The sequence below is a fragment of the Salvelinus alpinus genome, chromosome 10, assembly GCF_045679555.1.
Source record: "Salvelinus alpinus chromosome 10, SLU_Salpinus.1, whole genome shotgun sequence".
Taxonomy (NCBI): Eukaryota; Metazoa; Chordata; class Actinopteri; order Salmoniformes; family Salmonidae; genus Salvelinus; species Salvelinus alpinus.
The window spans coordinates 4,910,481-4,936,934 of NC_092095.1; the positions used below are offsets into that span (position 1 = coordinate 4,910,481).

The 26,454-nt window shown below is 45.7% G+C and overlaps 2 protein-coding genes across 2 annotated transcripts in view; one reads left to right on the forward strand and one right to left on the reverse strand.

Annotated features, from left to right (window-relative positions):
* Nucleotides 1-1,848: 1,848 nt before the first annotated feature.
* Nucleotides 1,849-17,762, forward strand: csrnp1b (cysteine-serine-rich nuclear protein 1b). Its single transcript, XM_071327936.1, has 5 exons — nucleotides 1,849-2,282; nucleotides 9,061-9,265; nucleotides 13,323-13,588; nucleotides 13,912-14,205; nucleotides 14,373-17,762. Exons 2-5 carry the CDS (start codon nucleotides 9,070-9,072, stop codon nucleotides 15,744-15,746), a joined length of 2,130 nt encoding a protein of 709 aa, XP_071184037.1. The 5' UTR covers nucleotides 1,849-2,282; nucleotides 9,061-9,069; the 3' UTR covers nucleotides 15,747-17,762.
* A 5,553-nt stretch (nucleotides 17,763-23,315) lies between these two features.
* Nucleotides 23,316-26,454, reverse strand: part of LOC139531414 (tetratricopeptide repeat protein 21B-like) — a 152,138-nt gene continuing 148,999 nt past the window's right edge. The window contains exons 30-32 of the mRNA XM_071327863.1: nucleotides 24,618-24,738; nucleotides 24,024-24,091; nucleotides 23,316-23,824 (exon numbers count right to left, since the gene is read on the reverse strand). Coding sequence (XP_071183964.1) covers nucleotides 23,747-23,824; nucleotides 24,024-24,091; nucleotides 24,618-24,738 — 267 coding nt within the window. The 3' untranslated portion in view covers nucleotides 23,316-23,746. The remainder of the gene's footprint in view (nucleotides 23,825-24,023; nucleotides 24,092-24,617; nucleotides 24,739-26,454) is intronic.

Consider the following 26,454-nt stretch of genomic DNA (forward strand, 5'->3'; position numbering starts at 1 on the left):
TCTGCCCTGCCTGCGTCCTCTTCATTAGAACAACCAGTCAGAGCCTCAGCTCTCTGCCCTGCCTGCGTCCTCTTCATTAGAACAACCAGTCAGAGCCTCAGCTCTCTGCCCTGCCTGCGTCCTCTTCATTAGAACAACCAGTCAGAGCCTCAGCTCTCTGCCCTGCCTGCGTCCTCTTCATTAGAACAACCAGTCAGAGCCTCAGCTCTCTGCCCTGCCTGCGTCCTCTTCATTAGAACAACCAGTCAGAGCCTCAGCTCTCTGCCCTGCCTGCGTCCTCTTCATTAGAACAACCAGTCAGAGCCTCAGCTCTCTGCCCTGCCTGCGTCCTCTTCATTAGAACAACCAGTCAGAGCCTCAGCTCTCTGCCCTGCCTGCGTCCTCTTCATTAGAACAACCAGTCAGAGCCTCAGCTCTCTGCCTGGCCCAGCTGTATCCTGTTGACCTGAGTCGAGGGCGCTTCATTAAAACAACCAGTGCTTTTTTAATAAACAACTAATTAGCTGTAGGCACAACGCAGTTCTACAGAGATGACAGTCAATGAACGTAATGTCTCCTATGGTTTAATTACTGTGTATTTCCGGTCATTATCAGATTAAACAGCCAGAACAACACTGAACCTCTGTTAGAGATTAAACAGTCAGAACAACACTGAACCTCTGTTAGAGATTAAACAGTCAGAACACTGAACCTATGTTAGAGATTAAACAGTCAGAACACTGAACCTCTGTTAGAGATTAAACAGTCAGAACACTGAACCCCTGTTAGAGATTAAACAGTCAGAACACTGAACCTCTGTTAGAGATTAAACAGTCAGAACACTGAACCCCTGTTAGAGATTAAACAGTCAGAACACTGAACCTCTGTTAGAGATTAAACAGCCAGAACACTGAACCTCTGTTAGAGATTAAACAGTCAGAACACTGAACCTCTGTTAGAGATTAAACAGTCAGATCACTGAACCTCTGTTAGAGATTAAACAGTCAGAACACTGAACCTCTGTTAGAGATTAAACAGTCAGAACACTGAACCTCTGTTAGAGATTAAACAGTCAGAACACTGAACCTCTGTTAGAGATTAAACAGCCAGAACACTGAACCCCTGTTAGAGATTAAACAGTCAGAACACTGAACCTCTGTTAGAGATTAAACAGTCAGAACACTGAACCCCTGTTAAAGATTAAACAGTCAGAACACTGAACCTCTGTTAGAGATTAAACAGTCAGATCACTGAACCTCTGTTAGAGATTAAATAGTCAGAACACTGAACCTCTGTTAGAGATTAAACAGTCAGAACACTGAACCTCTGTTAGAGATTAAACAGTCAGAACACTGAACCTCTGTTAGAGATTAAACAGTCAGAACAACACTGAACCTCTGTTAGAGATTAAACAGTCAGAACACTGAACCTCTGTTAGAGATTAAACAGTCAGAACAACACTGAACCTCTGTTAGAGATTAAACAGTCAGATCACTGAACCTCTGTTAGAGATTAAACAGTCAGAACACTGAACCTCTGTTAGAGATTAAACAGCCAGAACACTGAACCTCTGTTAGAGATTAAACAGTCAGAACACTGAACCTCTCTCCCTCTGTGTGTGTGTGTGTGTGTGTGTGTGTGTGTGTGTGTGTGTGTGTGTGTGTGTGTGTGTGTGTGTGTGTGTGAGACAGGCTTCTCCCTTAACTGGAAACCAGCAACACCAGGTTGATATTGAGCTGAGTCACACAGACTCCTCCTTTAGCTGGAAACAGCAACACCCAGAGACATGACTCTGATGACATGACAAGACAAATCCCTGCCCAGGAGAAATCATTCTGAATGGGACACAGTGAAGTACATGTTCTGTAGCTTACACTTTCCATTGTACCATACCATTTCTTTCCCTCAACACATCTCCATTCATTTACGTTATGTACTTTAAATATTCATCCTCCACTATTTGTTTTGTTTTCTACTGGCAGAATAGATAGTGGAATGAAATAGCCCAGTTAAACCAGGAAGTTGTCTCTCTCTCTCTCGGAAGGCAGGAAGCAGCGTGGGCTGGCCAGTCTCTCTGTGTCACCGCCTGCGTCACATGCCAGAGGGGGTTCTCCAGTGACGATAAGGCTGCGTAGCGGAGCAGTCTGCCACAGACAAGGGGAAGAAAGACCGTGGCTGGTACGGACGGTGCTGTCTGGCTACAATAGAGACAAAAGCGAGCGGTCTGTTCGAGCATAAAGCGCAACGGTGTCTCTTGGATTATACATCGTTACTCTAATGGTGATCTGATACCTGGGTTATTGGTGAGTAGCGACGCTGTTGGTTATTTAATACCGTTCTGGGTCATTTACGTTGTAAAAGCTTCGGGGTGGAGACATATAAATAGTTTGGATATTCTATGTTCTATGTTCTATGTCACTGTAGTAGAAACGGCAGTGGCGCTAATCATTTTCCTCACGATATGTTGGTTACATTGTTGCAGACCCAGACATTATAGACAAAACTGTTGTATTTAAATGTTGACGGTAGGGTATATAATGAACTGGTTCATTTAGTTGACGGTCGCTATTTGTATAAATCTAACGTTTCTTCTCAGCAGAGTTGGTCTATTACTACTTTTGTTATGTTGTAAGCAAGTTTTTGTCGGTGTTTTGGCTTTTAATAAACCAAGTGATTGTAACGTGTTGCGTGCAGCACCGGTGAGGACAATACATTGGATATTGTTTTCTGCTGAATATGACTAGATTTCATCAACTAGGCTGAGGATTTTATAATGACATGCCAATGTCCATGCACATGCTAGGCTATTATATGGCTATTATAGGCTAGTTGATTTAGGTGATGTTGTAGTTTTAATTCTGGGTTTCCTACAATGTGTTGAATACATGTATTCAGTAGTTCGCCTCCAGTGGTGCCGAGCGTCTCTGTAAAGCCCAAATCAAAGGTGTTCACGGCTGGAATTAAAAATACAAGGTAGTGAAACGTACTTCTCCCCGCGTCAACGCCATCAAAAGCGTCAATTTATCCGCTCACTTTATTAAGCCAATCAATGCTGGTAAAGTGAGCAAATAAATAGCCAGAAAATAGTCTGTCTGGCATTATGACGGGTAGTTACGTGTGTATTTAGTGTACCGTTTAGCTGCCAGTGTCAATAATACATGTCATATTTCAAATCTTATTTCAAAACATGAACTTGATGCCTGCCTTTGTTGAATTGGAGACCTGGCCTGTAGTCTGGGCCGGATACAGCCGAGGAACTCCGTAGAAAGAATGAGACGGATTCTTTCTAAACTCTTATTAGCTCCAACTCTCCTCACATTCTTCAGCCAACAGAGCAGGAGGCAGGTACAGTTTCTCCTGTCGGACAACATAACAGATACAACGGTATTGTAGAATCTCATGAGGATTACATTGGAGGACGCTGTGTATGTGAATTGAACTCTCTACTGTCGCTCGGCAAGTTTTGACCCCCGTTGACGGCGTCTTTCCGCTGTGATTTCGGGTTAACCGGAGCGACTCCTGAAGGCAGCCACTACGGCGTCAGCTGTCCTCTCACAGTTGATGGAAGTGTTGTCATAGAAATGATTATTCATCACACGGAGGAATGATCGGGTCAACATGGGGAAGCTGACCACGGATAATCAGACGTGACATAATGATTGACTGCCATATCAGAAATGAGTCTGCTCTATTCAAATGAAATGGCCCATGTGTGTTGATTGCATTGTTATTGAAATAGGCATTGATTCTGTATTGGGCTATTTGATCGTACATGATTGATTGGTTGATTGACGTATCAGACCATTAATCAGGGGCATTCATATGCCACTTGGCTCAAAGGAATCCCTTTCATTGTCCAATCTCTGTCTGATTAGCTGAAAATCACCTAAAGCTCGTTAGTTAATAACTAACTAGAAGATTGGTTATTCTGCGTTGGAGCAACACCATGTTTAGAAGACAAACAAATCATGCGTTTTTATGTTGTCTGGAAAGCCTTGGCTATTTTCAATGCATGTTTTTGGATAGTAATATTTCGATGAGTGGAATGTATCACTGTATTTTGCTCAGCAGTTGTTGTGGTGTGTGTAGTCGGCTATAGCCTAGTCGTCTCCAGTCGTCTCGTCATGGAGCGGTTCTCTAGCAGCTCAATGATCCTTTGTTTACAGCCAGACCGCGGCACGGAGTCTGAGCTTCTATTCCACCGGGGAAACTTTCTTTTGAATGATATTTTGTTTGTCATGTCCTCATGATTATTATTTGTATTAATCTTGTCAGTTGGCCTTTTCATTGTGACTAAGGCAGTTCCTCTTTTGGTATTTTACTGAGCATCTAAAACGGAATTATTGATTTAATCATAATGGTTAACCTCTACAGGATCATAATGGTTAAACTCTACGGGATTGGTGTCCCCTGGCGGCTAATGTGATTAGCATGAGTTTGTAACAAAAAAATGTCCCAGGACATAGAAATATCTGATGTGGGAAGAAAGATGAACAAGAATTTAAGCTAACTGCCCTGTCCAATTTACAGTGAAAGAATACCATGCTATTGTTTGAGGAGAGTGCACAGTTATGGACTTGAACATGTATTAATAAACCAATTAGGCACATTTGGGCAGTCTTTATACAACATTTTGAACAGATATGCAATGGTTCTTTGGATCAGTCTAAAACTTTGCACATACACTGCTGCCACCCAGTGGCCAAAATCTAAATTGCGCCTGGGCTGGAATAATACATTATGGCCTTTGTCTTGCATTTCAAAGATGACTGTACAAAAAACAAATGTTTTTTTTCCTCTTTATTTTCTTCTACCAGATCTAATGTGTTATATTCTCTTACATTCATTTCACATCTACACAAACTAAAAAGTGTTTTATTTCAAATGGTATCAAGAATATGCATATTCTTGCTTCAGGTCCTGAGCTACAGATTTGGGTCATTTTAGGTAGAAATGTGGGGGAAAAGGGTCTGATCCTTCAGATTAATAACCATGCAGCATAATTACAGTTCAGGGATAAATATATTTTACATTTTATTTTAATTTATTTTAATTGTGATAATCAACAAGTATCATATTTTCTCAGACAGCTTGTGTTTTGAATGTGGCTTGCTATGAAATGAAACGTGTTCCGTATGTTGAAACGTATTCTCTAATTCACACGTTGCATTAGAGGACATATGATATTTTGGCAGCTCTTCCACAGTGGGAGTCATCCTCGTTTCCTTTCTTACCTAGGCTGTGTCCCAACTGGTGCCCTTTGTAGTACCCTACCCCATAGTGGCCCTTACATGTCCAGATCTTCCTAATGAACTAACCTATAGCGGTCGGGGGTGCTGCAGGAACCAGGAAATCCGAGACAGACACGGAGACAGTATATAGATTATTTTAAATAGCCACTTCCTGTGCACTGCGGCACATGTTTCACAACCACAGGAAACTGTTTAACTGACAGACACAGCTCCTCAGCTGGGAGAGAGACAGCCTGTCTGTCTCCTGTGAATGTTGTTGGTCCCGGCTTTGTCTCCGGACAGGCAGACAGGGGGGAGTGGGGTGGGATTGTGGGGTGGGGCGTGCTGTCCCTCTGTGTGAGAGGAGGGTGGTGTCTGACCGTCTGACCACACACAGAGCAGACTCCTGTCTCCAGGGAGTTAATAAGAGTTGATGAACAGAAGCTGGTGTCTGGTTTATTATCCCTACCACAGCAGATAGCAGAACTAAGGTGTGAGAACTAACAGTCTTTCTCTTCTTCTTCGTTTCCTCGTCCCTGGGCTGAGTTCGGCTTCTGGAAATGTTTCAGACACTCAATTAAAAATCAAATCCTACCGATTTGATATGCATCTGCAGTTGTTATCTCAGTGTATAAATATTATCATTGACTTTAAATAGACGTGTGGTGAAACAGCTTAGAGCAGCGGCAGGAGTCATCAGACATCAGTGAAGCGGTGACATATAAAGTGTTTGACTGGAAACCTCTTGCAGGCATTCTTGGCTCCATTGTGCTACACAGGTCTAGGGTTTGTCTAATGGACAGAGTTCTCAAGTGTCCTGTAGACTGCACCACACTACCTTGTCCTGTAGACTGCACCACGCTACCTTGTCCCGTAGACTGCACCACGCTACCTTGTCCTGTAGACTGCACCACACTACCTTGTCCTGTAGACTGCACCACACTACCTTGTCCTGTAGACTGCACCACGCTACCTTGTCCTGTAGACTGCACCACACTACCTTGTCCTGTAGACTGCACCACACTACCTTGTCTTGTAGACTGCACCACACTACCTTGTCCTGTAGACTGCACCACACTACCTTGTCCTGTAGACTGCACCACACTACCTTGTCCTGTAGACTGCACCACACTACCTTGTCCTGTAGACTGCACCACACTACCTTGTCCTGTAGACTGCACCACACTACCTTGTCCTGTAGACTGCACCACACTACCTTGTCCTGTAGACTGCACCACACTACCTTGTCTTGTAGACTGCACCACACTACCTTGTCCTGTAGACTGCACCACACTACCTTGTCCTGTAGACTGCACCACGCTACCTTGTCCTGTAGACTGCACCACGCTACCTTGTCCTGTAGACTGCACCACGCTACCTTGTCCTGTAGACTGCACCACACTACCTTGTCCTGTAGACTGCACCACGCTACCTTGTCTTGTAGACTGCACCACGCTACCTTGTCTTGTAGACTGCACCACGCTACCTTGTCCCGTAGACTGCACCACGCTACCTTGTCCTGTAGACTGCACCACGCTACCTTGTCCTGTAGACTGCACCACGCTACCTTGTCCTGTAGACTGCACCACGCTACCTTGTCTTGTAGACTGCACCACGCTACCTTGTCCTGTAGACTACACCACGCTACCTTGTCCTGTAGACTACACCACGCTACCTTGTCCTGTAGACTGCACCACGCTACCTTGTCTTGTAGACTGCACCACGCTACCTTGTCTTGTAGACTGCACCACGCTACCTTGTCTTGTAGACTGCACCACACTACCTTGTCTTGTAGACTGCACCACACTACCTTGTCCTGTAGACTGCACCACACTACCTTGTCCTGTAGACTGCACCACACTACCTTGTCCTGTAGACTGCACCACACTACCTTGTCCTGTAGACTGCACCACACTACCTTGTCCTGTAGACTGCACCACACTACCTTGTCTTGTAGACTGCACCACACTACCTTGTCCTGTAGACTGCACCACACTACCTTGTCTTGTAGACTGCACCACACTACCTTGTCCTGTAGACTGCACCACCCTACCTTGTCTTGTAGACTGCACCACACTACCTTGTCTTGTAGACTGCACCACACTACCTTGTCTTGTAGACTGCACCACACTACCTTGTCCTGTAGACTGCACTCTCTCTCCTCCCCCCTCTATCTCCCCCCTCCCCCCTCTCTCTCCCTCCTCCCCCCTCTCTCTCCCTCCTCCCCCCCCCTCTGTCTCCCTCCTGATTATGGCGGCGTTTAGTGGTGTTGGAAACCCAGTGGTGTGGACCTCTTAGTCAGGGGACTACAGACAGTACCTCTAGGACGGTTACAGCTCTATGATTATGACCTCTTAGTCAGGGGACTACAGACAGTACCTCTAGGACGGTTACAGCTCTACGATTATGACCTCTTAGTCAGGGGACGACAGACAGTACCTCTAGGACGGTTACAGCTCTACGATTATGACCTCTTAGTCAGGGGACGACAGACAGTATCTCTCGGATGTTGTCTTGCCTCCTTCAGAAACTACACCTCCAGAACGTGCTCAGTTCAGACTCCGAGGTGTCGGCCTCCTGACCTTTGAGTTTTGTCTTCATGTTGTCACATTGAACACTCCTTCTAAATGTCTCATACCTCATCATCCCTGCTAGTGACTCAGGCCCTTTTATGTAGTAGTTGTTGCAGTGCTGACGACGTGTAATCCAGCCAGATAACAGTCATGTAGGTAGGGGTGAAGTGACTATGTATAGATAATAAACAGAGAGTAGCAGCAGTGTACATGTAGGTAGGGGTAAAGTGACTATGTATAGATAATAAACAGACAGTAACAGCAGTGTACATGTAGGTAGGGGTAAAGTGACTGTATAGATAATAAACAGAGAGTAGCAGCAGTGTACATGTAGGTAGGGGTGAAGTGACTGTATAGATAATACAGAGTAGCAGCAGTGTACAGTGGGGTGGCCATTTTATTAATTGTTCAGCAGTCTCATGGCTTGGGGGTAGAAGCTGTTAAGGAGCCTTTTGGTCCTAGACTTGGCGCTCCGGTACCGCTTGCCGTGCAGTAGCAGAGAGAACAGTCTATAACTGGGGTTGCTGGAGTCTCTGACAATTTTATGGTCTTTCCTCTGACACCGCCTATTATATAGGTCCTGGATGGCAGGAAGCTTGGCCCCAGTTATTTACTGGGCCGTTCGCAGTGCCCTCTGTAGCGCCTCTATAGCACGAGGCGTGTTCTGCTGGGCCACACAGAACACACAAATAGCTTGTACTCAGAGCAGAGACCATTTCACTCAGACATCTATGGTTGTAGCAAGGCCAGCCTTTTAGGCCTATGCTCTGATTTCAGAGCATAAGCCCATGAGCACCACCAGGGGTTATTCTATTAGCCTAAGGATATTAGTCATAGTATGATAATCAGATGATATGATGATAGTTTGTGTTTAACGTGAGCGTAGTAATAATACTATTGACCCATCACCGTGATCACGTCTGCTGAAATCACAACACACTGCAGTTGTGACATGTTGATTTAGCCAATTATGCTAATTGAAAAACATTCTAATATGTTAACCCCTCCCCCTCTCCCTGTGTTCCTCAGATCAGCTCCATGCTAGTTAGCACCATGCTAATAACCCTGTCTCCTCTCCCAGTTTTCCTCAGATCAGGTCCATGCTAGCTAGCACCATGCTAATAACCCTGTCTCCTCTCCCTGTGTTCCTCAGATCAGCTCCATGCTAGCTAGCCCCATGCTAATAACCCTGTCTCCTCTCCCTGTGTTTCTCAGATCAGGTCCATGCTAGCTAGCACCATGCTAATAACCCTGTCTCCTCTCCCTGTGTTTCTCAGATCAGGTCCATGCTAGCTAGAGCCATGAGCGGTCTACTGAAGAGGAAGTATGAGGAGGTCTATGATGAGGACCAGTGCTACTCCTCTTCCTCCTCCCTGTCCTCCTCAGCCTACTCCGGGTGGGACTCGGAGGGCGAGAGCTGCTACTCAGACACCCTTGACTCAACACCCAGCAACCCTGGCTCTCCAGACACACATGGCAACAGTGAGTATCTAATCTACTTCCTCAGGCTTCACTATGTCATGATCATGTCTGATAGTGGATGTTATGCTGGTGGTGCCTGCAGCTCATTAAAACAGACTTACTGCCTCACACAGAGCAGCTCATTAAAACAGACTTACTGCCTCTCACAGAGCAGCTCATTAAAACAGACTTACTGCCTCACACAGAGCAGCTCATTAAAACAGACTTACTGCCTCACACAGAGCAGCTCATTAAAACAGGCTTACTGCCTCACACAGAGCAGCTCATTAAAACAGGCTTACTGCCTCACACAGAGCAGCTCATTAAAACAGGCTTACTGCCTCACACAGAGCAGCTCATTAAAACAGACTTACTGCCTCACACAGAGCAGTTCATTAAAACAGACTTACTGCCTCACACAGAGCAGCTCATTAAAACAGACTTACTGCCTCACACAGAGCAGCTCATTAAAACAGGCTTACTGCCTCACACAGAGCAGCTCATTAAAACAGACTTACTGCCTCACACAGAGCAGCTCATTAAAACAGACTTACTGCCTCACACAGAGCAGCTCATTAAAACAGACGTACTGCCTCACACAGAGCAGCTCATTAAAACAGACGTACTGCCTCACACAGAGCAGCTCATTAAAACAGACTTACTGCCTCACACAGAGCAGCTCATTAAAACAGACTTACTGCCTCACACAGAGCAGCTCATTAAAACAGGCTTTCTGCCTCACACAGAGCAGCTCATTAAAGCAGGCTTACTGCCTCACACAGAGCAGCTCATTAAAACATATGTCTGTCTGTCAGTCTGAATACCTTTATATTCCAGGCCCTGGTTTTGGGTCAGTGGAGGGTTGGCCAGAAGGGCAAACGGTTGTTAGGGTTCCCAGGATGGCAGGGCAGGGAGCCAGAGAGCGAGCAGGATGGCAGATGGCCAGGCAGAGAGAACACACAGAGCCTTGTCTGGGCCCTAGGCACACACCCAGCACAGGTGCTGCCTGTCTGGAAGAGACTGGGGAGGGAGGAGAGAGAGGAGTGCTGCCTGCCTGGAAGAGACTGGGGAGGGAGGAGAGGGAGGAGTGCTGCCTGCCTGGAAGAGACTGGGGAGGGAGGAGAGAGAAGAGTGCTGCCTGCCTGGAAGAGACTGGGGAGGGAGGAGAGGGAGGAGTGCTGCCTGTCTGGAAGAGACAGGAGAGGGAGGAGTGCTGCCTGTCTGGAAGAGACTGGGGAGGGAGGAGAGAGAGGAGTGCTGCCTGCCTGGAAGAGACTGGGGAGGGAGGAGTGCTGCCTGTCTGGAAGAGACTGGGGAGGGAGGAGAGAGAGGAGTGCTGCCTGTCTGGAAGAGACAGGAGAGGGAGGAGTGCTGCCTGTCTGGAAGAGACTGGGGAGGGAGGAGAGGGAGGGGAAGGCATGTTGGAGCATGAGATGAAGGGTGATACTTTGTTAATCCAAAGGAGATAGTTGAACACCATTTTGAACTGGTAGTATAACAGACCTTCAGAGTCAGAGTGGAGAGTTTGTCCTCCTGTTGTTATCAGGTGGATGGATGTCACACTGAAACAGGCTCTGTCTGTGCTGCAAATGGCACCCTTTAGACCAGGGCCAATAGGGTGCCTTTAGACCAGGGCCAATAGGGTGCCTTTAGACCAGGGCCAATAGTGTGCCTTTAGACCAGGGCCAATAGGGTGCCTTTAGACCAGGGCCAATAGGGTGCCTTTAGACCAGGGCCAATAGGGTGCCTTTAGACCAGGGCCAATAGGGTGCCTTTAGACCAGGGCCAATAGGGTGCCTTTAGACCAGGGCCAATAGGGTGCCTTTAGACCAGGGCCAATAGGGTGCCTTTAGACCAGGGCCAATAGGGTGCCTTTAGACCAGGGCCAATAGGGTGCCTTTAGACCAGGGCCAATAGGGTGCAATTAGACCAGGGCCAATAGGGTGCCTTTAGACCAGGGCCAATAGGGTGCAATTAGACCAGGGCCAATAGGGTGCAATTAGACCAGGGCCAATAGGGTGCAATTAGACCAGGGCCAATAGGGTGCAATTAGACCAGGGCCAATAGGGTGCCTTTAGACCAGGGCCAATAGGGTGCCTTTAGACCAGGGCCAATAGGGTGCCTTTAGACCAGGGCCAATAGGGTGCCTTTAGACCAGGGCCAATAGGGTGCCTTTAGACCAGGGCCAATAGGGTGCAATTAGACCAGGGCCAATAGGGTGCAATTAGACCAGGGCCAATAGGGTGCCTTTAGACCAGGGCCAATAGGGTGCCTTTAGACCAGGGCCAATAGTGTGCCTTTAGACCAGGGCCAATAGGGTGCCTTTAGACCAGGGCCAATAGGGTGCCTTTAGACCAGGGCCAATAGGGTGCCTTTAGACCAGGGCCAATAGGGTGCCTTTAGACCAGGGCCAATAGGGTGCCTTTAGACCAGGGCCAATAGGGTGCCTTTAGACCAGGGCCAATAGGGTGCCTTTAGACCAGGGCCAATAGGGTGCCTTTAGACCAGGGCCAATAGGGTGCCTTTAGACCAGGGCCAATAGGGTGCAATTAGACCAGGGCCAATAGGGTGCCTTTAGACCAGGGCCAATAGGGTGCAATTAGACCAGGGCCAATAGGGTGCAATTAGACCAGGGCCAATAGGGTGCAATTAGACCAGGGCCAATAGGGTGCAATTAGACCAGGGCCAATAGGGTGCCTTTAGACCAGGGCCAATAGGGTGCCTTTAGACCAGGGCCAATAGGGTGCCTTTAGACCAGGGCCAATAGGGTGCCTTTAGACCAGGGCCAATAGGGTGCCTTTAGACCAGGGCCAATAGGGTGCAATTAGACCAGGGCCAATAGGGTATAGGTTGCTCTTAGACCAGGGCCAATAGGGTGATCTGCTCTGTGGTGGCTACAGACGGCAGCACCATCTCCTATTTCCTGCTGGGTCAGAGGTCAGGGGTCAGGGTTAGGTGAGGACAGGTTGAGGCCCAGCCACAGGTCCTCATACTGGGTTAGGGTCAGGGGTCAGGGTTAGGTGAGGACAGGTTGAGGCCCAGCCACAGGTCCTCATACTGGGGTCAGGGTCAGGGGTCAGGGTTAGGTGAGGACAGGTTGAGGCCCAGCCACAGGTCCTCATACTGGGGTCAGGGTCAGGGGTCAGGGTTAGGTGAGGACAGGTTGAGGCCCAGCCACAGGTCCTCATACTGGGTTAGGGTCAGGGGTCAGGGTTAGGTGAGGACAGGTTGAGGCCCAGCCACAGGTCCTCATACTGGGGTCAGGGTCAGGGGTCAGGGTTAGGTGAGGACAGGTTGAGGCCCAGCCACAGGTCCTCATACTGGGTTAGGGTCAGGGGTCAGGGTTAGGTGAGGACAGGTTGAGGCCCAGCCACAGGTCCTCATACTGGGTTAGGGTCAGGGGTCAGGGTTAGGTGAGGACAGGTTGAGGCCCAGCCACAGGTCCTCATACTGGGGTTAGGGTTAGGGCAGGGGTCAGGGTTAGGTGAGGACAGGTTGAGGCCCAGCCACAGGTCCTCATACTGGGGTTAGGGTTAGGGTCAGGGGTCAGGGTTAGGTGAGGACAGGTTGAGGCCCAGCCACAGGTCCTCATACTGGGTTAGGGTCAGGGGTCAGGGTCAGGTGAGGACAGGTTGAGGCCCAGCCACAGGTCCTCATACTGGGGTTAGACATCTCCCCCTGTCCTGGGTCCTTTCTGGTTCTCTCCTTCTCACTTTTGGTCTTTAATCCAATCACATTTCATTTGTCACATTCTTTGTAAACAACAGGTGTAGACTAACAGTGAATGATTACTGACGGGCCCTTCCTATACCCTCCCTCCGTCCCCCCTTCACCCTCCCCCCCCCCCCCCCCCCAGCTCCCCCCCCCCCCCATCCTCCCGAGGTCTCCTAAATATCTGTGACTAGGTGGAAGGCTTATGACTAAAGTGTCTTATCTGATTTATGCTACCATCTAGTGGCAGTAGAAGGCAGTGCAGTTACTTTGACAAACTGCAATTCCCTTAATGTCTCTTGTTCTTGAAAGCTCTTATTAAGTAATGACCAGTGATAACACCAACTCTCTCTCTCTCTCTCTCTAGCCAAGTCCATCCCGAAGAAGGCTAAGCGTGAACGGCTAGTGCGGGGCAACGTGACCTTTGACACGGTGACAGTGTTTCTCTTCCCGCGGTGCCAGGGCTTCAGCAGCGTGCCCAGTAGAGGGGGCTGTTCCCTGGGCATGATGCAGCGCCACAGCGCCCTCCACAGGTACACCCTGGAAGAGTACGCTGTGGAGCAACGCATCCTCCGAGAGGAGAAACTCCTCAACCGCCTCCGAGAGGAGAAACTAGACGCTCTGAAACAGAAAGTGAGCCCTGGGACACACACACACACACACACACACACACTCACACTCACACTCACACACACACAGGTCCCATATGTGGATTAGCTAGTTATGAAGCTAATATGCAGCAGTGTCTGCTGGTGGAAGGTTTTATTCCTGGTAGTGTAAAGGTTTTATTCCTGGTAGTGTAAAGGTTTTATTCCTGGTAGTGTAAAGGTTATATTCCTGGTAGTGTAAAGGTTTGAGTTCTATAACAAGGGGTATTCTAGCTCTCTTTTCTAGAGAAAACCCACACCCACACATGCATCACAATTATCCTAACCCCCCCCGTCTCTCCCTCCCAGCTGACCAAGGGAGGCACAGTGGAGTCAGAGGAGGCTGACCGCCTCACCGTCGAAGACATCCCAGAGGACGAGCTGGACATTAGCAGCTGTAACCTAGACGACGTCTCCTTCCTCCACCCCTACCCCTCCAAGAGGAGACAAGCCCTGCTGAAGGCTGCGGGGGTGAAGATCGATAAGGAGGAGAAGAGGAAGCTCCAGCAGCTGAGAGTGTCCAGGGAGGACTGTGGCTGTGACTGTCAGGGCTTCTGTGAGCCAGAGACCTGCGCCTGCAGCCTGGCAGGCATCAAGTGTCAGGTAAGACACTCACATATCATTTCTTCAACTTCAATGTTAACAGTAAACTGTAAATACTTTATATTCCTAACAATATGAGCAGTGGTTAGTTGTCCACTGTACTACAATATTCTGATCCCTCCGTGACAAAGCAGAACCTGATTTTGAACGTCCTCTTCTCTCCCCAGATGGACCACTCGTCATTTCCCTGCGGCTGCACTAAGGATGGTTGCGGTAACCTGGACGGCCGTATAGAGTTCAACTCTAGCCGGGTTCAGACCCACTACATCCACACCATCATGAAGCTAGAGCTGGAGAAGAGACTGGAGGAGACGTCTGGACCAGAGGAAGAGGACCTGGGAGAGACCGCCCCAGCCCACGCCCACAACCCCCTGTCCGACCTCCCCTCCATCCCAGATGGCCCCTCCTTCTACTTCAGCTCAGAGCTGGCGGCGGTCGGGGAGAACAGCTGTAGCAGCGACATGACAGACTCCTCTGTCTCCTCGGGGGGGAGTGAGGACTCAGAGGAAGGGGCGGGTTTAGGCCGGGAGGACGATGCGGATGAAAACGGACAGCGCCGCGTCCTCAGCTTCAGCGACAACGACTATAACGTAAATAACTACGTTGTTAATGACAACCGCTGTTGCCCCAAGCAATGGCTACAGCAGCAGAAGCAGGCGTCGTCCATGACGACAACAGCCTGGATGTTGGCAGGGTTTAGCACGGCAGACTTCCCAGAGGAGAATGACAATCTAGAGGCGCACACAGACAACCGGGCCATGGCCATATCACCAGGGATAGATGATAACGCTAACCTAGGCAACGGTCTGTTCCACCACCACAGCAGCTGCAGTATCTCTAACCCCCCATCCCCCTCCGTAGACTTCCCCAACGCCCCATCCCCCTCCGTAGACTTCCCCAACGCCCCATCCCCCTCCGTAGACTTCCCCAACGCCCCATCCCCCTCCGTAGACTTCCCCAACGCCCCATCCCCCTCCGTAGACTTCCCCAACGCCCCATCCCCCTCCGTAGACTTCCCCAACGCCCCATCCCCCTCCGTAGACTTCCCCAACGCCCCATCCCCCTCCGTAGACTTCCCCAACGCCCCATCCCCCTCCGTAGACTTCCCCAACGCCCCATCCCCCTCCGTAGACTTCCCCAACGCCCCATCCCCCTCCGTAGACTTCCCCAACGCCCCATCTCCCTCCGTAGACTTCCCCAACCCCCCATCCCCCTCCGTAGACTGCCCCAACACCCCATCCCCCTCAGTAGACGGCACCGCTGCCAGCTACATGGACCTCAGCCTGTCCTCAGAGTCTGACCTGGAGTTCTTTGATGGTTTCTGTCTGGGTCCTTCCTCCCTCTACAACTCCCTAACAGAGTACCAACACATGGACAACTTCTTTCACTTCCAGTTGCCTAGTTACCCCAGCAGCCAATCACAGGCCAGCGACCCCGGGACCTGCCCCCTGGAGTCTCTGATTGGTCTGTCAGAATCTGACCCAGAACCCCCTGCAACGTTCACAGACAATCAGCTGTTGGAAGAAGCCGTCAGGGGTTAACTATCGGGACCTGAACCGCCAACTGTTTTCTGGACTATGTAGGGAATTAGGGGGGATGGGGGTCAGTGTAAACAGACTTCTGTTGGAAGAAGCTGTGATTTCTCTCTTGCCTTCTAAATGTTAGCAAAGCAGTTGGTAATTATCGCTATGAAATGGCAGCTAACGTTTCACTTGGTAATTATCGCTATATGAAATGGCAGCTAACGTTTCACTTGGTAATTATCGCTATATGAAATGGCAGCTAACATTTCATAAAAGTGAGATTAAAATAAGTCATTTTCTACTTTGTAGAATAATAGTGAAGACATCAAAACTCTGAAATAACACGTGTTGGGTTTTATATATCGCTAAATGTCAACCTCCGAAACTAAGAATAGTACAGCTGGGTATTAATGAATACTCTGAGAAACCAAAAATGGTATTCAAAACACCTATAACTTTTATCTATATATTATTATTTTAATGTATTTCTTTTATGATTTTCTATTTATTTTCAGATGAAAAACCCACTAAAGCTGTGCTGAAGCAGCACTGATTTGATATTTATAACCTGGAAGTGCAATATGTGTCCCAAACCCTATTCCCTATATACTGTAGTACCCTATGGGCTCTGGTCTAAAGTAGTGCACTATATAGAGGATAGGGTGCCATTTGGAACTGAATCCGTATTAGACATGGTCAGCAATATGGGATTATATAAAAGACCATTGGGAAAGTATTTAATATCTGTTCTCTTATTGGTTAAACAACATTTTGGTAACATTATTTTAGTAGTTTGATCTAATTTCTTACATGTTGGGCAATAAGAGAGAGGTGGTGTTTACTCAGGAGGGCTATGGCCCAATCCCAAATCAATCCCTAAACCCTACGCCATTGTGGAGATCTGAGGTGATTTGATTGGTATAAGCAATATAATGACACTTCCACCTAGCTTATCAGTGCAAAGGGGGAGCTATTACCATATTGACTGCCCCTGTCAAATCCAATCAACTCTCCACACGTGTGTAGGGTTGAGGGGTCGATTCGGCCAACGTCTAGCCATCTCTACTAGGCCAACGTCTAGCCATCTCTACTAGGCCAACGTCTAGCCATCTCTACTAGGCCAACGTCTAGCCATCTCTACTAGGCCAGCAGCACAGTGCTTCTGTTTGAGCTGTATTGTGTAACCTTCCTATTTTAAAAATCAAAATGTAGAGTTCTGGGTCTGCTGTAGATACTGCTATCTATAATGTTACCATAGAGAATCACTCTATTTTATAAATCATTTGTGTAGATTGAAAGAAAGAATTCTAAATCTGTGTCACTGAAATTATTTTATTAAGAAAATGCAAATTGCGTATTTTTTTTTATTTTTAATATTGAAACCTTTGTAATAGATAAATGTAGACGTATTATGAAAGCTTTTTCTCTCCAGTATTTTCCATTGGACTATGAAATGCCACTAAAACAAAATTAATTAGAAAAATATCCATATGATCGTTGTGACTGAGACGACATGATATTTTTATGGGTAAAAACGTCATATATTTATGCAGAAAGACTCAGAAGTTGTGTGTTTACCTCCATTAAGTCCTCAAGCAGACCTTTTTGAACAAAATAACGGCCTGGATGCTGTGATGAAGATACGGAACTAGTAGAGCTGATCTGTCTCTACAGCCGGCCCCGTTCACACCGTCTGTTTACGATCTGATTTGGGTATACTTTAAAACGCTGCATAATGTATTCTTCTGCTATCTGCCTTCATTTGCTTACGTTGACATCATCTCATTGAAGAAAAAAAAACCAAGGCCACCAACAGAACACAGCTTCTCTGGTGTAAATGCATTAATCTAAGTAAAGACATGGCAACAATGGGCATTTATTACATTCTTGAATGGAGAGCAAACCAGAGCAGTTTGATTTTTCCCTTTCATTGTCCCTCTCTAACTGACCGTTTTTAAAAAGCTGTTCATTTCATCCAAGTCCCTTTTTGGACAGTTTGTCCCTTTTTGAAAATAAAACTTTTTCTTAAATGCTTGACTTTGTTTGTTCATCTTAGACTCTATTCCCATTTTGTTCTTCTTCTTTAGTGTTTGACCCCGTCAGATTTGTATTCCTTCACCGTAGCTTGGCTTTTCTACTTACTAAATAAACTAAAGTACAAATAAAAAAAAGTAACAATGAAATAACAATGTGGAGGCTATATACAGGGTGTTACGGTACAGAGTCAATGTGGAGGCTATATACAGGGTGTTACGGTACAGAGTCAATGTGGAGGCTATATACAGGGTGTTACGGTACACATGAGTGAACAGGGAGTACAGGAGGGGACTGACCACGCACCCCTGACGGGCCCCCTTGTTGAGGATCAGCGTGTTTTGCCTACCCTTACCACCTGGGGACAGCCCGTAAGGAAGTCCAGGATCCAGTTGCAGAGGGAGGTGTTAAGTCCCGGGGTCCTTATCTTATTGATGAGCTTGGAGGGGACAATGATGTTGAACGCTGAGCTGTAGTCAATGAATAGCATTCTCACATAGGTGTTCCTCTTGTCCAGGTGGGAAAGGGCAGTGTGGAGTGCAATAGAGATCACATCATCTGTGGATCTGTTGGGGCGGTATGCAAATTGGAGTGGGTCTAGGGTTTCCGGGATGATGGTGTTGATGTGAGCCATGACCAGCCTTTCAAAACTTCATGGCTACAGACGTGAATTATCTGTAAGGTCCTTTAGACGAGCAGTGAATTCCAACACAGATTCAACCACAAAGACCAGGGAGGTTTTCTAATGCCTCGCAAAGAAGGGCACCTATTGGTAGATGGGTAAAATAAAATGGAATATCCCTTTGAGCATAGTAGCTCCACAATATTAACCTAATTGACCGAGTGAAAAGAAGGAAGCCTGTACAGAATACAAATATTCCAAAACATGCATCCTGTTTGCAACAAGTCACTAAAGTTATTTTGCAAAAACTGTTTGTCCTGAATACAAAGGACCACTGCCCATATGTTCAAGCATAGTGGTGGCTGCATCATGTTATGGGTATGCTTGTCATCGTTAAGGAATGGGGAGTTTAAAAAAAAGAAACTGAATGTAGCTAATCACAGGCAAAATCCTAGAGGAAAACCTGGTTCAGTCCGCTTTCCACCAGACACTGGGAGATGAATTCACCTTTCAGCAGGACAATAACCTAAAACACTAAACCTCTTAGAGATTTACCCAGAAAGACTCTCAGCTGTAATCGCTGCCAAATCTCCTTCTACAACTTGACTCAGGTGTGAATATTTATGTAAATTAGATATGAATTTCTGTTTTCACTTTATTATGGGGTATTGTGTGTAGATGGAAGAGAATATATATATATTTTTTAATCCATTCTGAATCCGGGCTGTAACACAACAAAATGTGGAATAAGTTAAGGGCTATGAATACCTTCTGAAGGCCCTAGTATGTGGAGACGTGGAGTATATCCACCGGGGAAACGTCTGAATCGACTTGCCTGTATGTTTTCTTTGTATTTTTTTTTATAACCTTCTGGAATTTGTGTCTGGTTTATCGTCTCCACGGTGAAGACGAAGAGAGAGAGAGAAACCTAAGCATGACAACCACAACCAACAACAGACATGACTGATCCAGGCTGTGATATATGGCCCTGGCTTTGCCTTTGGTGTCTGGGAACATTCTTTGCTCAAGGATGTCGTGTCGCCTACTCTCTAACGATTAGAAACCCTGCAAACCATTAAATTGGTTCACGTGTTGGAGAATAAAGAATCGGTGTGTTTATGACTACAAACGGCATGTCACTTGTTTTGGTAGATATGTTGGATTCCTGTGGTTTATTAATCAGTTAAATGACCACTTGAAGACCAGTGTAACAGTACCGTCATTAAAAACAGTTTACCAAGAGTGGCGTCCCTCTGCCGCTGTGAAACAGACGTGCTTACTATACAATAGTGACTACTGAATGGGGTTCTAGGAGATCGCTAGAGAATGTCTGATATATGCCTCAAGGAAAACACGGATTCTTAGAATAAAATCTGGATGGATAGATTCTAAATTGAGGACATTTCTTCACTCTTTGGTTTTGGAGAGAAGTGGAGCAATTAAATACAATACACAGAAGGAGAAGACTGACCACAGTGAGACTGTTACTACATAACCGTTAGGAAAGGACCTGACAGGAGACCGTTAGGAAAGGACCTGACAGGAGACTGTTAGGAAAGGACCTGACAGGAGACTGTTAGGAAAGGACCTGACAGGAGACCGTTAGGAAAGGACCTGACAGGACACCGTTAGGAAAGAACCTGACAGGAGACTGTTAGGAAAGGACCTGACAGGAGACCGTTAGGAAAGAACCTGACAGGAGACCGTTAGGAAAGGACCTGACAGGAGACTGTTAGGAAAGGACCTGACAGGAGACCGTTAGGAAAGGACCTGACAGGAGACCGTTAGGAAAGGACCTGATAGGAGACCGTTAGGAAAGGACCTGACAGGAGACCGTTAGGAAAGGACCTGACAGGAGACCGTTAGGAAAGGACCTGACAGGAGACCGTTAGGAAAGGACCTGACAGGAGACCGTTAGGAAAGGACCCGACAGGAGACCGTTAGGAAATACCATTGGTTGGTGGATATAAAGTCTAACATCTTTGATATGCTGATGAAGAATTTGTTCCAGGATATAATCACTGCCACCTGAGGTTAGCATAGAGCTAACACGTGCCATGTTATCTGATGGGACCAACTACAATTTAGCATTTTGTCACTCGCAAGTAAATTAACGATTTAAATTGACTGATTCACATTTTGAAACTGTTTACACATTTTAACGGTTGCTCATCTTTGCAAGTATGGGCCCATAGTGTTTAGGAATGTGTTCCCAGCCACGTCCATGTGTTGTGCCTAGCATCATGTCCTCCCACCTCCCACCGCCAGCCTGTCACAGGGGGGGGCACAGATCACCCCTGAGACACACACAGTCAGAACCACAACACTGAATCAATACCACAGTTACATATCAGTCTGATAAACAGCATAGGGCGACTGAAGCACAGCCTGCAAACCTTTAGAGATCGACACACTGACCTTTAGAATTCATTCTTTATTATTTAAAACATTTATTCTGATATGAATGCAATCATAAGGCATTTAAAGAACCCAATAAATAGACCTATTATATATATGAAATAAATATGTTTTAAAAGTGGAAGACCCATCTGTTTTTTTATTTTTTATTTAACCTTTATTTAACCAGGTAGGCAAATTGAGAACACGTTCTCATTTACAATTGCGACCTGGCCAAGATAAAGCAAAGCAGTTCGACACATACAACAACACATAGTTACACATGGAGTAAAACAAACATATAGTCAATAATACAGTGACAAAAAATAAGTCTATATACAATGTGAGCAAGTGAGGTGAGATAAGGGAGGTGAAGGCAAACAAATATATGTATAAATAAATAAAAATATAAAAGGCCATGGAGGCGAAGTGAGTACAACACAGCAAGTAAAATAAAAACTAAAAAAACACTGGAATGGTTGGTTTGCAGTGGAAGAAAGTGCAAAGTAGAGACAGAAATAATGGGGTGCAAAGGAGCAAAATAAATTAATAAATAAATACAGTAGGTAAAGAGGTAGTTGTTTGGGCTAAATTATAGATGGGCTATGTACAGGTGCAGTAATCTATGAGCTGCTCTGACAGCTGGTGCTTAAAGCTAGTGAGGGAGATAGGTGTTTCCAGTTTCAGAGATTTTTGTAGTTCGTTCCAGTCATTGGCAGCAGAGAACTGGAAGGAGAGGCTGCCAAAGGAAGAATTGGTTTTGGGGGTGACCAGAGAGATAAACCTGCTGGAGCGCATGCTACAGGTAGGTGCTGCTATGGTGACCAGCGAGCTGAGATAAGGGGGGACTTTACCTAGCAGGGTCTTGTAGATGACCTGGAACCAGTGGGTTTGGTGACGAGTATGAAGCGAGGGCCAGCCAACGAGAGTGTACAGGTCGCAGTGGTGGGTAGTATATGGGGCTTTGGTGACAAAACGGATGGCACTGTGATAGACTGCATCCAATTTATTGAGTAGGGTTTTGGAGGCTATTTTGTAAATGACATCACCGAAGTCGAAAGTGGTTCTGCATTTGGAAAGTATTCAGACCCCTTGCCCTTTTCCACATTTTGTTACATTACAGCCTTATTATAAAATGAATTAAATAATTTTTTCTCCTCATCAATCTACATACAATACCACATAATGACAAAGTGAAAACAGTTTTTTTTTTTTTTTTTTATGTTTGCAATTTTATTAAAAATAAAAACAAATACCTTATTTACATTAGTAATCAGTCCCTTTGCTATGAGACTCGAAACAGAGAAGTCTCATAGCAGGAGCAGGAGCATCCTGTTCCCATTGATCATCCTTGAGATGTTTCTACAACTTGGAGTCCACCTGTGGTAAATTCAATTTATTGGACATGATTTGGAAAGGCACACACCTGTCTATATAAGGTCCCACAGTTGACAGTGCATATCAGAGCAAAAATATACCTTAAACCCTGATGAAGACAGCTTGGCTGTCGAAACGTTGGATATTACATGTTTGCATCTGAGCTCCTAGAGTGTGCAGCTCTCCTTTATTTTTAAGTTTTCTACTCCGCTGGCCAGCACCTCGCCTAAATAGGTGTGCGTTTCTTTTTCTTCTAGATAAGAAACCAAGCCATAATGTCGAATGAATTCTCGGTAGAGCTCCGAGACAGGATTGCGTCGAGGCACAGCTCTGGGGAAGGGAACCAAAACATTTCTGCAGTATTGAAGATCCCCAAGAACACAGTGGCCTCCATCATTCTTAAATTGCTGAAGTTTGGAACCACCAAGACTCTTCCTAGAGATGGCCGCCCGGCCAAACTGAGCAATCAGGGGAGAAGGGCCTTGATCAGGGAGGTGACCAAGAACCCAATGATCACTCTGACAGAGTTCCTCTGTGGAGATGGGAGAACCTTCCAGAAGGACAACCATCTCTGCAGCACTCCACCAATCAGGCCTTTCTGGTAGAGTAGCCAGACGGAAGCCATTCCTCAGTAAAAGGCACATGACAGCCCGCTTGGAGCTCGCCAAAAGACACCTAAAGGACTCTCAGACCATGAGAAACAAGATTCTCTGGTCTGATGAAACCAAGATTGCACTCTTTGGCCTGAATGCCAAGTGTCATGTCTGGAGGAAACTTGGCACCATCCCTACGGTGAAGCATGGTGGTGGCAGCATCATGGTGAGGGGATGTTTTTAAGCAATAGGAAAACGACCCTAAGCACACAGCCAAGTCAACGCAGGAGTGGCTTTGGGACAAGTCTCTGAATGTCCTTGAGCGGCCCAGCCAGAGCCTGGACATGAACCCGATCAAACATCTCTGGAGAGACCTGAAAATAGCTGTGCAGCGACGCTCCCCGTCCAACCTGACAGGGCTTGAGAGGATCTGCAGAGAAGATTGGGAGAAACTCCCCAAATACAGGTGTGCCAAGCTTGTAGTGTCAAACCCAAGAAGACTCGAGGCTGTAATCGCTGCCAAAGGTGCTTAAACAAAGTACTGAGTAAAGGGTCTGAATACTTATGTAAATGTTTATTTTATTTAAACATTTCTACAAATCTGTTTTTGCTTTGTCATTATGGGGTAGTGTGTGTAGATTGATGAGGAAAACAAACAAACAATGTAATCCATTTTAGAATAAGGTTGAAACGTAACAAAATGTGGAAAAAGTCAAAGGGTCTGAATACTTTCCTAAAGCACTGTATAAACATTCAAACAGAGAATTGTACATTACAGAACATGTTAAAATGTTTTAAAATTCCAACGGAGAAAAAAACCTATGAATAAAAGTAGCAGTAGTATTTGCACATCTCAAGAGCAGTATACCGAGAACAAAGCACTTGTTTTGATAAAGACAAAGTTCCCCATAGTTCCTTGGAGCAGGCGGTCTTGTGCCACGTCCATACATTCCAGGTCTCTAGTGGTCAGAGACATGGAGGGTTAATCCCAGGCTTCAGGGTCGGAGAGCAGAGCGTGCCCTCTCTAGCACCTCCGTCTGTATCAGAGGGTAGTCTGGGTGCTCTGTGAGGACCTGAGTGGGAACAGGCAGCTCAGGGAAAACACTCTCTCACTACACTGCTACTTAAATCAATCATCGTCATCCTCTAAACTAAACCACTCCACTAAGTCCTTTCCAATATTTCCAGTAGTGATAGCCTGGTTTCAGATCTGTGTGCTGTCTTGCAGATCTGGGACCAAGCTACAGCAGTAATATCATCCACGGTACAGACCTTGTGACAAACCTCGATGGCCTCGTTGTACTGCTTGAACTTCAGGTAGTTGAAGGCCAGTCTGAAACCTGAACGGAAGAAGCCATTAACATTACAGAACGTAAACCTTTAAAAAGGTATGCTGACATCACTTCTCCATTTCCTGATTGCAAAAATTATAATAGTTCACCTAATTTCAGTTTGTGACAAAACAAGCAAGTACAGGTCGAGATAATCATCATCTAAACTGCTGTGAAACATATTTTCCAGAACCAAAAAGAATGTATTTTCAGCTGTTTGAAGTTGGTGTGCAAAACCGAAAGTAAAAGATACAAAAACGGAACGCATAGAAATAGCCCACATAGAACAGATCTACAGATTATTAGACTGGTTTCCAATGAGAATGACAGATCTATAACACATAGAACAGATCTACAGATAATTAGACTGGTTTCCAATGAGAATGACAGATCTATAACACATAGAACAGATCTACAGATTATTAGACTGGTTTCCAATGAGAATGACAGATCTATAACGTAAATGTCTATGTGAATTTAGTCGGGTCGCCCAAAAAGTGACATACTGCAGCTTTAAGGGTGTCCACAGACTCACCCATGCTGGGGTTGACTCTGTTCGTGTAGAGCCAGGCGTGACCGTAGAACACTGATGCATCATGGTACGACTGTTCCTTCTCCCTGATGTAGCCCATGTACTCATACGCTCTGCTGCACGACTAGAAACACACATTACATACTCACTAATACACTACTGTACACACTAATACACTACCGTCTACACACTAATACACTACTGTCTACTCACTAATACACTACTGTACACACTAATACACTACCGTCTACACACTAATACACTACTGTACACACTAATACACTACCGTCTACACACTAATACACTACTGTACACACTAATACACTACCGTCTACACACTAATACACTACTGTACACACTAATACACTACCGTCTACACACTAATACACTACTGTACACACTAATACCCTACTGTACACACTAATACACTACTGTACTCACTAATACACTACTGTACTCACTAATACACTACTGTCTACACACTAATACACTACTGTACACACTAATACACTACTGTCTACACACTAATACACTACTGTACTCACTAATACACTACTGTACTCACTAATACACTACTGTCTACACACTAATACACTACTGTACTCACTAATACACTACTGACTACTCACTAATACAATACCGTCAACACACTAATACACTACTGACTACACACTAATACACTACTGACTACACACTAATACACTACCGTCTACACACTAATACACTACTGACTACTCACTAATACACTACCGTCTACACACTAATACACTACTGACTACACACTAATACACTACTGACTACACACTAATACACTACTGACTACACACTAATACACTACTGACTACTCACTAATACACTACCGTCTACACACTAATACACTACTGACTACACACTAATACACTACTGACTACTCACTAATACACTACCGTCTACACACTAATACACTACTGACTACACACTAATACACTACTGACTACTCACTAATACACTACCGTCTACACACTAATACACTACTGACTACACACTAATACACTACTGACTACTCACTAATACACTACCGTCTACACACTAATACACTACTGACTACACACTAATACACTACTGACTACACACTAATACACTACCGTCTACACACTAATACACTACTGACTACACACTAATACACTACTGACTACTCACTAATACACTACCGTCTACACACTAATACACTACCGTCTACACACTAATACACTACTGACTACACACTAATACACTACTGACTACACACTAATACACTACTGACTACTCACTAATACACTACCGTCTACACACTAATACACTACCGTCTACACACTAATACACTACTGACTACACACTAATACACTACTGACTACTCACTAATACACTACCGTCTACACACTAATACACTACCGTCTACACACTAATACACTACTGACTACACACTAATACACTACTGACTACTCACTAATACACTACCGTCTACACACTAATACACTACTGACTACACACTAATACACTACTGACTACTCACTAATACACTACCGTCTACACACTAATACACTACCGTCTACACACTAATACACTACTGACTACACACTAATACACTACTGACTACTCACTAATACACTACTGACTACACACTAATACACTACTGACTACTCACTAATACACTACTGTCTACACACTAATACACTACTGTACTCACTAATACACTACTGACTACTCACTAATACACTACCGTCAACACACTAATACACTACTGACTACACACTAATACACTACTGACTACTCACTAATACACTACCGTCTACACACTAATACACTACTGTACACACTAATA

Bases quoted from the DNA above. Each gene is read 5' to 3' on its own strand.
- csrnp1b (XM_071327936.1), top strand. From the start codon at position 9,070: ATGCTAGCTAGAGCCATGAGCGGTCTACTGAAGAGGAAGTATGAGGAG. The intron at 9,266-13,322 runs GTGAGTATCTAA...CTCTCTCTCTAG, and splicing joins TCCAGACACACATGGCAACA to CCAAGTCCATCCCGAAGAAG. The intron at 13,589-13,911 runs GTGAGCCCTGGG...TCTCCCTCCCAG, and splicing joins TAGACGCTCTGAAACAGAAA to CTGACCAAGGGAGGCACAGT.